General features: G+C 36.9%; 2 protein-coding genes across 4 annotated transcripts in view; one reads left to right on the forward strand and one right to left on the reverse strand.

Annotated features, from left to right (window-relative positions):
- Nucleotides 1-11,373, forward strand: part of ano3 (anoctamin 3) — a 107,091-nt gene extending 95,718 nt beyond the window's left edge. For all 3 annotated transcript variants that reach the window (XM_035418806.1, XM_035418804.1, XM_035418805.1), the window contains exons 23-26: nt 1,784-1,931; nt 2,465-2,539; nt 4,921-5,026; nt 5,680-11,373. In XM_035418806.1, coding sequence (XP_035274697.1) covers nt 1,784-1,931; nt 2,465-2,539; nt 4,921-5,026; nt 5,680-5,862 — 512 coding nt within the window. In that variant the 3' untranslated portion in view covers nt 5,863-11,373. The remainder of the gene's footprint in view (nt 1-1,783; nt 1,932-2,464; nt 2,540-4,920; nt 5,027-5,679) is intronic.
- Nucleotides 11,374-12,141: 768 nt separating this feature from the next.
- slc5a12 (solute carrier family 5 member 12) overlaps nt 12,142-14,052 on the reverse strand; it is a 43,942-nt gene continuing 42,031 nt past the window's right edge. The window contains exon 15 of the mRNA XM_035419775.1: nt 12,142-13,838. Coding sequence (XP_035275666.1) covers nt 13,689-13,838 — 150 coding nt within the window. The 3' untranslated portion in view covers nt 12,142-13,688. The remainder of the gene's footprint in view (nt 13,839-14,052) is intronic.

Here is a 14,052-nt window from a genome sequence, read left to right on the forward strand (position 1 = left end):
TTTGTTATAAATTTCTAATTAGATATGCGATACACTGTTGGAAAGCTTGTACTGTCCTCTACTGGATAAAATAGCTTTCAGTCTAACTAGAATGAACTGAAAAGAGATACACCAGTGTAAACAGCAAGTGGTGTGTGGGACTTTATGTGTAAAATCAATGGTAAAATTGTATATGTATTGCAAATTTAGTCACAGATATTGATAGTAGAATTAAGTAACGTAATTACACAAGAATTCCTCATGTTTATCTCACTATTCAGTGAACAGCATTTTTCACCACTGTATTGGCATACCTTCAGGCTATTGTTGGTTTTATCTTGTTGCTATGAATTAATACAATTTTTTGGTGGAGAAAGAATATTGTTATGAACTCCCAGATAGATGTTACTGTCAAGTGTGTTATGCTTGGGGGTTATATGAGACTGCAGGGATGGGGTGCTTGTTAAATGGACTACGTTGTCCAATGGTGGCATTTGTTTTGCATAGTTGTCATGTATCTTCTACTAATAAATCCAAAACACAGAGATTGTTGTTTCCACTCATAGTTTGGTTGCAGGAGCATTGCATGTCTGAGTTGCTGACATCCAGGCCACTGGGGGGCTTGCACAAAAAGATCTCACTGTTCCATATAGAATACAATGGTCAGTTAAAAATCTATGTCTATGGTGTTACAGTACATTGCAATTCACTATGATACAGTGTCAAGGGGGGTTAAGGTGGAGGGAGAGGTATGCATGTCACCATAATTTATTACAGGCACAATTGTTGTTTGTAAAATGGTATTCTGACTTGCAAAAAAAGAAGCATTTGTTTCTGTACAAAAATCCATTCTTAGATTTCACTTTTTTAGGCAGGTGTTCCACATTTGGATTCTCACTTACAAACAATAACTTCTGTACCCTCTGACCACATGTAAACACACAAAATGCTGATACAATCGAAACAACCACATAATGAAGCTCCAAGCAATACCAGCACACAACCAGTCACAAAATATATTTGTTCTTCATAGTAGCCAAATACAGAACACAAAGATTATGTCAGCAATATTACTATAGACTAGTAATTTAATGCTATTTCGGTCAACAGAACATGTTAAAAACTATTGAAAACATTTTTCTCCTGCTTCAGGTTGTAGGCTACTGTGCATTTTCTGGCTATATGTAGCTGAAAAATGAATGAATAATACTGTGTACTGAGAGAACTACTCTATATACCAATCAAAACTGCAGACTAATAATTTTCCATGTAATCCCTGACATATTACTTTGTGGCCCATTCATACTCTTGAAACCAAAATGGCAGTGGTGTGACTTGGCAAGATACCTCTGAGCTAGTGATGTTATCTCTGGTATATCTCTGGTAAAATGCCTATAATGTATAGTTCATGTGCAATCAAACTGATAACAAACTAGCTCCATAACTAGCTTTATTTACCTTCAAAGACAGACATTATTAACTTGCTGTGCTACATCTAGTGAACACACAATAGCTATATAGCTAGCTAATTACACATATTTAGCTGTATCAGAACAATCTGCTGCTAGCTAGCTTGCTGGAAGATTTCTCTCAGAGACAATAGCTTGATGAACTTATCAACAGTAACTATGGATGGGATTTTGGGTGAGGTCTGGCTCTTTTGGTGAAAATAGATGATTATTTAATATTTTGCAATAATCCGCATGACTGTACTGGTATATAAGGATTACAGTATTGCAGATAAATATTTAAGACAGAAATGGCTTCTATACAGTCTGTGACAAACACTGGTCTTATTCTTCAGGCATTTGGCATGGAGTGCTTGAGTGGATTGGTGTGCTGGCAGTCATCACCAATGCCTTTGTCATCGCCATCACCTCTGACTATATTCCTCGCTTTGTCTACGCCTTCAAGTATGGTCCCTGTGCGAACCGGACCAATGGGAATGAGGAGTAAGCATGATATTGTCTCCATTCATAGGAAGTGTAATCTTTAAAAATCTTTAATCTTAAAATCTTTATAGAATATTGACAAGCTATGTAGCCACATTCAATGCTAAAACCAATGCCTATGCTGTGGAAAGCAGTTTATGGCTGAAGTGCTTATTTCAGCTTCAGTGCAGGTGTCAGCGATAACTTCAGAGGCAAAGTTAATGACAAATCATCATAAGGAGGGGGGGACCTTGTATTGCCATTTTGATCTCATTGTGTAGTTTTTCGGTTTATGTCTGCCAAGTGTTATTGTTACTATATCATTCATTTTAATATTGTGTATATACATTTCCAGTGTTTGTTCTCATGGTTATGGGAAGTCTTTGTTAGTTCCTTTAGTTTCACATGGAATAATTTCACAAATAACTTGCTGACCCATGCAAACAAATAGTTATATTCTGCTCATGTTCCTCTATGTTAGAGACTATAAAACTTAATGGCAGGAGGGATTTTTGGTTTAGAATTTCACTCCCCTGGTGGTGTCCTCCTTACAGATGCCTGACAGGCTACATGAACAGCAGCCTGTCTGTATTTGACATGGGGGATGAGAGTCAGCCGAGGTACTGCAGGTATGTACAGTATGTCCAGGGGGAACTGGACCTCCACCCATTTCCATGGTCTAGAATTTTATTCTTTCTTTTTCAGTTTTTTTCTTGGGACTTCTTAAAAAGCCACGCGTACTATTGGTAGGGCAGTGATGTCATTCATAGTAGGGCCTTCCTTTACTGAGAAATTTCTAAGGAGGCATGTGCTGCTCTGCTGAACCAATTCAGTTCTACTGGAATGCTGGCTGTAATACAAGATACACAGACAAGTTTACAAGTTAACCCAGGGACCCATGCCGTGGCCATCTTAGTTCTTTCAGGAACTCACTCTAGCGGTTGCAAACTGAATGCTGTGATGGAATCTTGGCCTTGACAGCAAAAAAGGACAATTTCTTAGGTTCAGTAGAACACAGTCAGATAGTAGTGTGAGATTCTGAGATGCCTTCATAAACATGACATACATGGCTTCATAGAGCATGCATAAGCAAATGCCATGCTTCATAAAGGGTAACATAACACTTTCTTATACAACATGTTATACCAATTGTGACATAATCAACAATGTCACCTGGCTATTGTTAACCCTAACCCTAACCCTAACCCTAACCCTTGACTGCTGTTACAGTGGCAGTAAATATCTAAAATTAAAAGTGTGCCACAAATTATTTTAAAACAAATACTTCAACTTATTAATATCAATGGTTTTACTTTTACCAGCAGACTACTCAAATAAGCATCCATGTAGATTATATACAAGAACACTAAATATTGGCTTCCCTGAGCTCTAAAAAGTATTTCTGTTAACTTGAAACTGTTGTATTCAAATAAGGATGCTTTGCACTCTTGAATGTGCTAGCTGGCTGCGCAATCACTGATACTGTTAGATGGTGTCGATCACAACAACTAAGAGCGAGTGAAAGTACAAATTATAAGAAACTGCATCAAGCTTTGATGTTGAAATCTGTTAAAATTAGAAATGGTTGTTGTTTGGTCGGGCATACAAATTTGAAAATTTAGAGTGATAGTAATGAGCCAGTAAGCCATTAATTGCGAAGTACTTAAGTCTGAAGACTTAATGTCCCTGTATGAGTACTTCGCAATTAACTGTTAGATCAAGACTCCACTCCACCAGTTTTATCCCAATCCAACAACATGGTGGTGCTATAGAGATCCAAATATTTTAAAAATTCAAAAATTCCGTACAAATCACCCTTCTTTTGCAGAGATGTCAAACTTTCTACAATGACAAAAGGCCTTATTAAGAACATATATGTGCTTCATGGGTTGGTGCCATCTTGAATTGGCCACCATTCTTTGTTATATTTGCTCATCTATTGTTCCTTAATTGCTTGGCTGATTTTGAATCTTGACGTCATGAAACATGACATTTTGCTAGAAAGTGTCACCCAACAATGCAGTACCAAATTTGGTGGCAATTGGTCACTTGGAGGCACTATAATGGTCAGCTGCAATTATTTGCAATTATTAAACAATCATAACTCCTACACTGTTTAGCCTGTAGACTTGAAAACATCAGTAAATGTCTCAAATTTGAATGAACAAATCTGCCTCAAAGCAGATTCCACCATTTTTCCACAAATTTTCTTAAACCACTTAAAATAATTGACCAGTTTGCATGAAATTTGGTATTTTGCAACTGGCATACCTTCATGCAGGTATTATTTTCCTTGTGGTCATGTCAAAATGTAGCTGATGAATTTGCAGTGGGTGCAGCTCATCCATGTGCCCTGCAATAGATTGGCGGCCTGTCCAGGGGTGTATTCCTGCCTCTCACCCAATGCACGCTGGGATAGGCTCCAGCATCGTGACCCTGCTCAGGATTAGCGGGTATAGATAATGGATGGATGGATGGATGGATGGATGGAGCTTGTCCCAAAAATGCTAATAATCCCAAATTATTTCAAAATTATGAAGATTGGCATTTGCACCAACAATAGGATTAAGACACCAGCCCTGAAGGCTCAGCCCCATCCAACCACATGGTGGCACAATACAGATATAAATATAATGAAATAATCAAAAATTCACTGCTGCATCAGACATCAGTTTTTGTATGTAATGCAAGGTTTTAACACTGAAATAAACTGTTTGATATGCACAGGTGACTTTCTTGTGTTTTTCAGTTGAAGGCAATTTTGTAAAATAATTAATATTAATTATATTTTATATGACATATTAATTATATTATGTAAAGGTATACTCATTGTCCTCATATGAGACGTTGTTTCAAAAACTACTCCCTATTCAAAGACATTGCTTAGTTTATGTGGTTATCAGGTCCTACTAGTTAATAATAGTGAGGACAAAATAAAAATGCACACAAAAACATGGTCTGGGTCTCAGTGACAGACTCTTGAAACAATGGCTTGTTTGTCTGTTTGTAGGTATCGAGACTACAGAGCACCTCCCTGGAGTCCAGAACCTTATGAGTTCACTCTGCAGTTCTGGCATGTTCTGGCTGCCAGACTGGCCTTCATCATTGTGTTTGAGGTTAGTTTTTTAGCTTCGCATACTGCTTTTCAAGTGGTGCTGGCACCAGACTAGTCATCACCTGAAATTTCATCTACAGCAGTGAAGGGAATCAAGAAATAATAGAACTGCCAGACTTTAGTCACTTTGTACTGCTGGAATTGTTTCTTTCCTCCCTGCATAATGTAGATTTGCAGTTACTTCAAGACCTTGTAATATGTATTTTTCAATGATTTAATTTTTCCTGCACAAACACTATTTTGGTGATAACTGAACTGACCAAACTGTGATTTTGACATCTTTGCATCTGCACTGCAGTGGGTACTTTATCAAATACAATCAATTATTTACATAGACAATGTTTCACAACAAGTCTCAATGAAGTTTTCCCAGGGCTGTATGAGTAAAAAAAGATCTGACATTCTAACACAAAACTGTGTAATTTCATTGCACAGGGAGGCAGGAAACAACATGGCTTTGAGTCCCATTGAGGCCCATTGCCAGTCTCAGTTGTGAAAAGTGGCAGGTGCCATTGAACCTTTTATTGGAATCTCTTTATGGAGTAATATGCTTGACCCAGAGTTTCCAAGGTGATTCAGGGCTGTATTTGATGAGAGAGTCCTTTTGGCACAGTCAGCCATTGAGACGATGAGTTGATTTGTTTGTTCCTACAGCACCTGGTCTTTGGCATCAAGTCTTTCATCGCCTACCTGATCCCAGACATGCCCAAGGGCCTGTGCGAGCGTGTGCGGCGGGAAAAGTACCTTATGCAGGAGATGATGTATGAGGCCGAGCTGGAGCACCTGCAGAAGGAGAGGAAGAAGAATGGCAAACGTTATCACCATGAGTGGCCTTAGCTTTGCTCAACCTCACCCTCCAATCCATCCATGCACACACGCAGAACTCAGCAGGGAGTCACAGAGGAAACTGACCCGATTTGGCAAGATCTGTATCAGAGAGATGCATTCATCATCTTACATCCAGATTTGAACCAGCCCCTGCCAATGCCCACTTCCAAATATCGCACCTTGGGTCTCCAGTCCTCAGACCTTTCGGTCGGTGTTCATTTCGATTCCCATGTCAATGGCCTGCCTCAGCTTTTTACCACAGGGGGAAACCATGTCTGTGCAATTTCAATGCTTCGAAGGAGTATCTGTGCAATTGTCATGTTTACTATGCAGATGAAGGGCTGCAGGTCACCAGTGCTCTCTTCTCACCCATGCTCAGCCTGCACTGTTGCAGCTTGTGCCCTGCAATGGAAGAAAGGCCAGGCCCACCAGCCAAACTGCTATTTATGGATACCAACATGGACGCTGGCCAGTCACGCTGTGTTCTTGTTGCACGTAGTGATTATTTGTGCTGCCAAGTGGGCCCAGTAAAACAGCTACCAAAAATATCAGAGAACGCTTTATGCAAAGTAACTGTATATTGCCCTAACAGCATGCAGAATTACATCCTCAGTGTTTTCTTTTTGATTTTGTAAATGCAAAACAGACACATAAACACACTGTAAAAGTGTGTATAAAGAACTGTATTGGTAAATGGTCTTATAGAAAAAGAAAAAAAAACAGAAAAATGCTCTGACTAATGCATGCTGGTTTTTTCCCTAAGCACACCTTGTACATTTGGTCACAGTGCCTGGTTTGATGTGGAGTTTTCTGTGTGAGCATTGTCTGTCTTTGAGAAGTGCCGTGTCACCACTTCGTCCTTTGAGATCAGGAGCCACGGGTTGCAAATTTGGTGCAGTTTGTCCTGTCGTGTGCGTGTATATGTTTGTGGTTTCTGCAGTAAGATCAGAAAGTAACTACTCATCTATTCTAGCAGAGCATTCTAAGGACATTTCAAATGACGGAGAAGCATGAAGACGGTTTTGCCGTCTACTCATCACCTCTACTCTTTGCCTTCAGCCTTTGAATTTTCCTCTGTAACAGAATAAAAATTGTATGTCTTGCCTTAGAAGAATTTAAGGGTTAACATTTGAAGCAATGCATGCCAAGAAACTGGTCTTAGACACAACAGCTGTGAAGGCACAGCCTTGCTAGCTTGTTTTTACTGCTTTCTTTTACCACACTTCAGCTTTGGTAGGAATCATCCTATTTCAATACTTTTGGCCTGAATTTTCAAAGGGAAGGTTATTTACTCTTCCTGTTATCCTATCCTTTCCTTTTCAATTTTGTTAAAAAATTTGGTTTGCACAAATCTTCAAATCATGTTTTCCAAATAAATTAGGGGTCTCCACTTTCTTTGCGGAGAAAAAAGGTCAGAGCAGTATCACAGTTCTTTTTGCAATCTGAAACAAAATAATGAAGGTCATACAAATTACAACAAAGATACTGCCTTAATTTTGTTTTGTTTTTTGATCACTTGTGTTTTTTTTTGTTTTTTGCTTCTCTCATGTTAAATGGAATTGACTCCTCAGCAAGGAAAGGACAGTGTGCACTGTAAACTGCCGAAACTCAGTTTTTGGATTTAGCTGCATGACCTCAAGTGTCTTAGCAAACGCAAGCTAAAGAATTAGCATTATCCGCTTGCTTCCAGGTGGAGTTTTTATCAGTTGTTCTGTGTTCTTCCTGCGTAGATAACTGAAATTCAAAATGCTTTTTTCATTTTTATGCCTAGAAGTAAAATAGATATTAATTTCAGTAGTTAAGCTATTACTGTTAACTTTTTTTTATGGATAAGTGTGAATAAGGTGAAAACAAAGATAGATATCATTTATAGGTAACATTATGTTCCATTTCTGTCACCATAATTTGTGGTAGGTTGAAAGGATAATATTAATGAAATCTGCACTGCATTTATTGTTTTCTTTTACAAACATAAAAAATAACTATAATTGGACATTTTCAGTGAAGCCCTAGGGCTTGCTTGACAATGTGGGTACAACAGGAATATAGACAGGAGGGGCCATACTAATTTGGTGCAAATGATTCACCACTCAGCTGAACACTGTGGCAGTAGACCGGCTAAGTTGTACTCAAATGACAAAAATCCAGGATACAGTGATAGAAACAATTATTTTATTTGGCCTAGGATGTGTCTGTGTCTGCACACAATGTGTGTTCTGTTCAGACTCCTGATTAACATTGAACATTTTCCTCTGACTTTTAATGAAGATAAAAAAAATTAATTTGATGTTGTAATGATTTTCTATTATGTCAGCTATTGCTTTTTGCATTTATTTGCAGTATTTCTTTTACTTAACATTTGTATTGTATGCACTAAGATTTGAATCTAATTTGACTGGCGTGTCACATAAGAGGTATTATGGCTGGCATTAAGGCAATGCAAGTGACTAATTTGTTTCCCTTTTGTTGGAATGAGATATTTTTATGTTTTCTTAGAAGTTACATTTATATTCCTGCTATGCATACATACACATGTTTGAGTGAAATTTGTGTGTATGCATATATGTGTAAGTATGTGTAAATATACACACACACACACACACACACACACACATACACACTCACCCACCCACACATGGACATGAATGTTGAACCTTGTAGCTTTTCACCACATGATAAATGTGAAAAAAGTAATGCCACAGCTTTTCTCAGGTGTAATTTGAATTTTTACCAGTGTATTCTGTTAGTTTTTTTTTCTTAGCACAGGCATCCTGCTTTTTAGGATGTTTTTACTTCTTTAACAATTAACATTTGCATGGGGATGATTTATTGTTAATTTAAATACAAAAATGAGCACTTTAAAGTTTTTCTTCCCTAAAAAATATGAACTTCCTTCCCTGAGGAAAACGGGATTTGAAATCAGGCAACACCTGAGATATATTCAGAGAAGATATATAAATGAATAAAGCAAGTACTTATCACTTAAAATGTGGATTTTTATGTGTACCTGATGTATTGTGAAAAAAAAAATATATATATATGGTCACATATTTTATTATGCAGAAAATTCTGAAAATGCAATAGATTAATTACCTCCTTTGTCTAATGCAGGAATGGCCAAGCTTGGACCAGTAGAGCCACAATTTTACACATATTCACAATTCTCAGTTTCTGTATCTTCTCAAATTGCCATTTTGGCGTCGTAAATAATGGATTCAGTTAACACTTGAGTACATAACCAAGGAGACACTTGAGGCTTCTCTGGACAAGGTTGGCTAAAATATATTTTTTGTTTGTTTAGGCTTCTTCAAGGTTAACCACAGTAAAAAAAAATTGGATTACAGTTAATGTGCAAATAATTCTAGGACATTGTGTTTTGAGAATACTGGCATATACCCTCCCTTTGTCGCTTTTCCATTGACATCTCTAGACATGCCTGCAATGAACTGCAATGAAAAGGGGAGTAAATGCATAAATGAGTGTCCAGTAATACATGTTGAATGTGCATGGCTTATCCCTGCTCAAGACAGCACTTAACTCATATAAATATATTTGTTTTGTTGTGTAGATAATCATTTAGTAATATTAAATAAAGTTTTACCATTTTTGAACATACAGGCTGCATGCCAGTTTAACAACTGGACGATTGAATTTTGGCCTGGTTTTAATTTGTCGTTCATGAGGTTATTCTTTCATCAGGATTATTTGAAGATATTTAATGGTTGGGTGTTTCCAATCATATCCTGATATGATACTGCAGTCTTGTTTTGCATATGAGTTGAATTGAATTGAAAGGAGGCATTTTGAGAAAATGTTTTAAATTAAACTTAAGCAATATGTTGCTTTCACAGTATTTCTTTTCAAAGTCATTGAAAGTAAAAACCAATAATGTTGTGAAAGTGATTTATTGCTTAAATTTGTGACTCGGATTAAACAATGTCTTCACATTAAGATTAAATCAAGCCACTGTTCTCAGTTTATTGTTAATAAAAAAAATCTTTATTTGAGAGAATAAAGCAAGGAGAGGTAAACTATGCAGACATTTTGAATACACATGGGCTCCTTCTTGAAATGAGCTATGATAATGAATCAAACCATTAAATACTCTCTATTAATTAGCAATTAAAGTATTACATTTTAAACAGGGCTGGGGCCAATGTAGTTAATTCACAATATGAATTGAAATTCAACATATTACTTGAAAAATCCATTGAACTTCATAGGCATTTTTTAGTTCATGAACAGAAATTCAACTCATTTTGTGAATTCAATGATTTGAAAATGGAATTGACCCCAATCCTCATTTCCAAAGACTTCCATTTCATCCTTCATCATCAGAATGTGACTGGAGAAAGTTTAAATTAATAAGAAAATATATATTACCCTATACGAGAAATGCCTTTGAACAGATACTGCAGAAATGTACAAGGATTTATTTAAAGGCATACTATGCAGGATTTTTGCCTTCAAAATAAAATAAAATGACCACGTTCACTCATATCTATGAAGCACTGGCAATCTGTTTTTGCACACATTTGCCAAATCCATGATTCTCTGCTTGTATTTCTTTTTTTAAGATGTGTTCGGGATGTTTATGAGTGTGAGGAGGTTTGTGTGGTTACAGAGCCTGTGGGATGGGGCCAGGTTTCAGCATTTGTAGCTAGCTAGGTGCTGCAGTATCTGAGGAAATGAAGCACAAGTACAGCAAAGCGAAGCGACAAGCTGACAGGGCTCATTAAAAACCTAGTCAACCTTGGAATTGCTTTTCATTGATGGCGACAATTATTAAAAAATGGAGATATAAAAATGAAAACAGATGTAAAATGGAGGGTAGTCAGAGGGGTTGAGGACAGAGGAGGAGACGTTTTTGATTGTAACTGCAGGTCCACGGCAAGGATAAAAATCCTGCACAGTATGCTCTTAATTGTAAATTATAGAACAGCAACTTGGAAAACCTCTACCTAAAAAGATCCAAATACAGTGTGGGACAGCCAACACTCCAGTAATTTCAAATTATGAGTAGCCCCAACTTTTGTACACCCTTTCTGCTCCTGTCTGAATATCTCAAATGTATTACCAGGTCCTATTTTTAGAAGCATCACAAAAAATATGGTTTGAAATTTGCAGATTTCAAGATATAATATGCAATAATTGCAAGATATTTCTTGTTCATCTCCAAATCAAAAATGAGACTGAAAGTAATTAACTGGAGCAGGATGTCCTCTCATTGTAAGGATTATTATCTTTTTTTAATGCCCTTCTCAGCTGGAGAGATTGAATCAATCAGGATAGTTGTGCTAGAGCAACTGCTTAGAGTTTTGAAGCGAAAGCACATTAGAGTAGAATTTTTACAAATTGTTGGCGGCTGTGACTCTGAATCATATCAATAACAAGCATTGTTTACTTCATCCTTGTTTACATGTAAAAATAGCATATAAATATTTATCAGATGATCTGTACCATAAATTAAATGATTTTGGATATCACCTTTTCTGTAATAAATCAACGATTGTACCTTTTTATGTGTGTCTGTGTCATTTTGTATATTACTAGTTGTATTTGGACAGTGTTGGTTTGGCTCTGTATTCCAGCACATTGGACTTGAGATTTAAAAAAATAAAAAGTGCAGACTGTCAGCTTTAATTTAAGGATTTACATCCATAATCAGTGATCGATGAAGCAATTACAGACCTTTTTATAGTCCTTTTGTACTTTAAAAAAATACTTTCTTTTGACCACCAGGTGCTGCTAGCGAGCCTTCCTGGTAACTTAAATCAGAAAGTGCTTCCTCTTTTTCTGTACCTGGCATCTCTCTGTTCTCTTCTGATGCCATCCTGTCTTCATTCGCTGTTGCCTGTTGCTTCAGCTCCTCCTCTTCATTCAGATCCACATCCACATCCACTACTTTTTCTGGATAGGTACACAGGTAAGTGGTCCTCTTCTGCAGACATTAAGTCACATGGTAACAGCAAGTTCTTGTGGAGGATTCGGGTTCGCCCCTTGCTGTTCTTGCAGGTTTCATGTTATATACATATATATCCTGGTGTCACTGTGCAAATCCTACATTTTTATTATGCTATGTACTGATATAAACGTATGGTGATCGCTAAATGATATCACGTAACTTAAGAATAGCACATCACAAGACAGTGAACAGATGTGTTCACTAAACAAATGCTGATTATGCCTTATGTATTTTATAAGAACAACCAGTGAAGTAAACTTTACAAATGCTTCACACGTGTTGGTGGTCTCATTCTTCAAGTGTGCAACATGCAGTACATTTCCTTCACCAAAAAGACTTTTTATTAAAGAATCATTTTCAAAAGAGCCACCACTATTTACTACAAAAAAGAACTTTGCCAAACAAGTGAACATTATTTCAAAGAACATGAGAATATTTATTTTTCACACTGAAAAATGTGCTATAATGCATTTATCAACACATTGACTAATGAATTTATTAACTGACAGTGCTAGAAGCTGACTAAGTTGAGCTGTGCTGTCAGAAGCTGCCATTACATCCAGACTGCTGCTCACCTTTCAATGTCCCCTTACTGATGTCATGTCTTTTATGCTTTTACGGTATGAGAAGAACTTGTAGTCCTAGCTTGCTTTGAACTTGTAGTTCACCCCATGTATCCTTCTAGCACATTTCTTGGTTAATGGTTTTCAGTGTCCCCGTAACTGACACATGTAGGATACATTCCTTATGAAATTATGCCTGCTGTCTGGTAATGTTTTTGATCATTCAAGAAGGGCAACAATAAGGATAGAGTAATGCAAGTAACCATTGCAATGAATGATTAAAAATAAAATTTGTGTGATTTGACTTCCTTTCCGTTTCAGAGTTACAATAAATAATGACTCCTGATGAGTTTGTATCTCCAATATTTACTGTAGTAAGGGGCTAAAGGGCCTCTTTACAGTAAGTTACACAAATTAAATCTTGACTATTTGATTGCAGTCACAAATAACATTGGCCGGGCTTAGCAATTCTAAAGTCAGTGCTTGCTGTCCAATTTTAGTTATTGATACTCTTGTCCACATCTCCATTAACATAATTTTAATAGGGGGCATGTGTGAGGGAGGCTTGTAGTAGTAGCTGGCTTGCTTGCGTGACTAGCGTGGCTAGCTAGACAACAGTGACCTGCTAGCTAGCTAGTAACATTCGCAATACTGTTTTTTTCTTGCTGTTATCCATTGACTCAGAATACAAATAGTTTAGGTTGGTAGAGAGAGTAGGATGCTCTCAGTCTTAAGAGAGCATCCTACTCTCACAGCACCTGCAGTGTCACTTGCAGCTAGAGCTAGTCTTAGTGGTTGTTCAGACAGAGACAATTATCAAATGTAGTTATAACATTAATTTAATTAGTGTTGTAAAATACAACTTTAAAAATAATCTGTAAAATCAGAAGTTTGGTTTGCTATATGGTTCGCTTAGTTTCTGTGAAACATTTTGGAGAGTTTCATCCTAACTTACCATCATTTTGATATCAATAATTAGTTGTGCATGAAGATTTTCAGGACTTGTGTTATTACTGATTTATAATGGAAGCTTTCTGTGTTTTAGTAATTTGGCTTTTTTTATGTTGGCAACATTTTTGTTGAGATTCTGTATACTTTATGTAGTGTAGGCTATAAACGTTGATACATTATAATGCAAGACATAATCACGTGCATGGCAAAACTTTCACAGCTCATAGGCAATGACACCTCCATTAACTCCATTAAATCTTCAGGGGGCTTGAATTCTTTTTTTTTTTTTTTAAACAAATGATTCTGCTTTGAGTGATAAGCCATGTCCTGATTTAACACTCAACGTGAGTCCCCTCTTAAAGCTGTGTGTCCTTTATGAATCCTGCATTGGTGTAGGATGCCTTCTGCAGGTCATAACTCCATCCTGTTCCCACAGGTTCTTTTCGTAGGCAGTTCTCATGGTCTGGGGATTTTTCCTGCGTGTGGACAATTTGGCTGTCCAAATCCTAAAAGTACAAAACATGGAAGATAGATATTGTATTTATATATATTTTTTTCAATGTATTTATTGATATCGTGCATTGTGAAATCATGATTGAATTCCATATTTAACCATTGACTAGATTTCATTTTAATGTGATTTAAGTAACACACATGCTCTTAATTATATCATTAATTAAAGAAAAGAGGTGTCAGCCTGTGTGTAAGATTGTGTGTGTA

The sequence above is a fragment of the Anguilla anguilla genome, chromosome 5, assembly GCF_013347855.1.
Source record: "Anguilla anguilla isolate fAngAng1 chromosome 5, fAngAng1.pri, whole genome shotgun sequence".
NCBI lineage: Eukaryota > Metazoa > Chordata > Actinopteri > Anguilliformes > Anguillidae > Anguilla > Anguilla anguilla.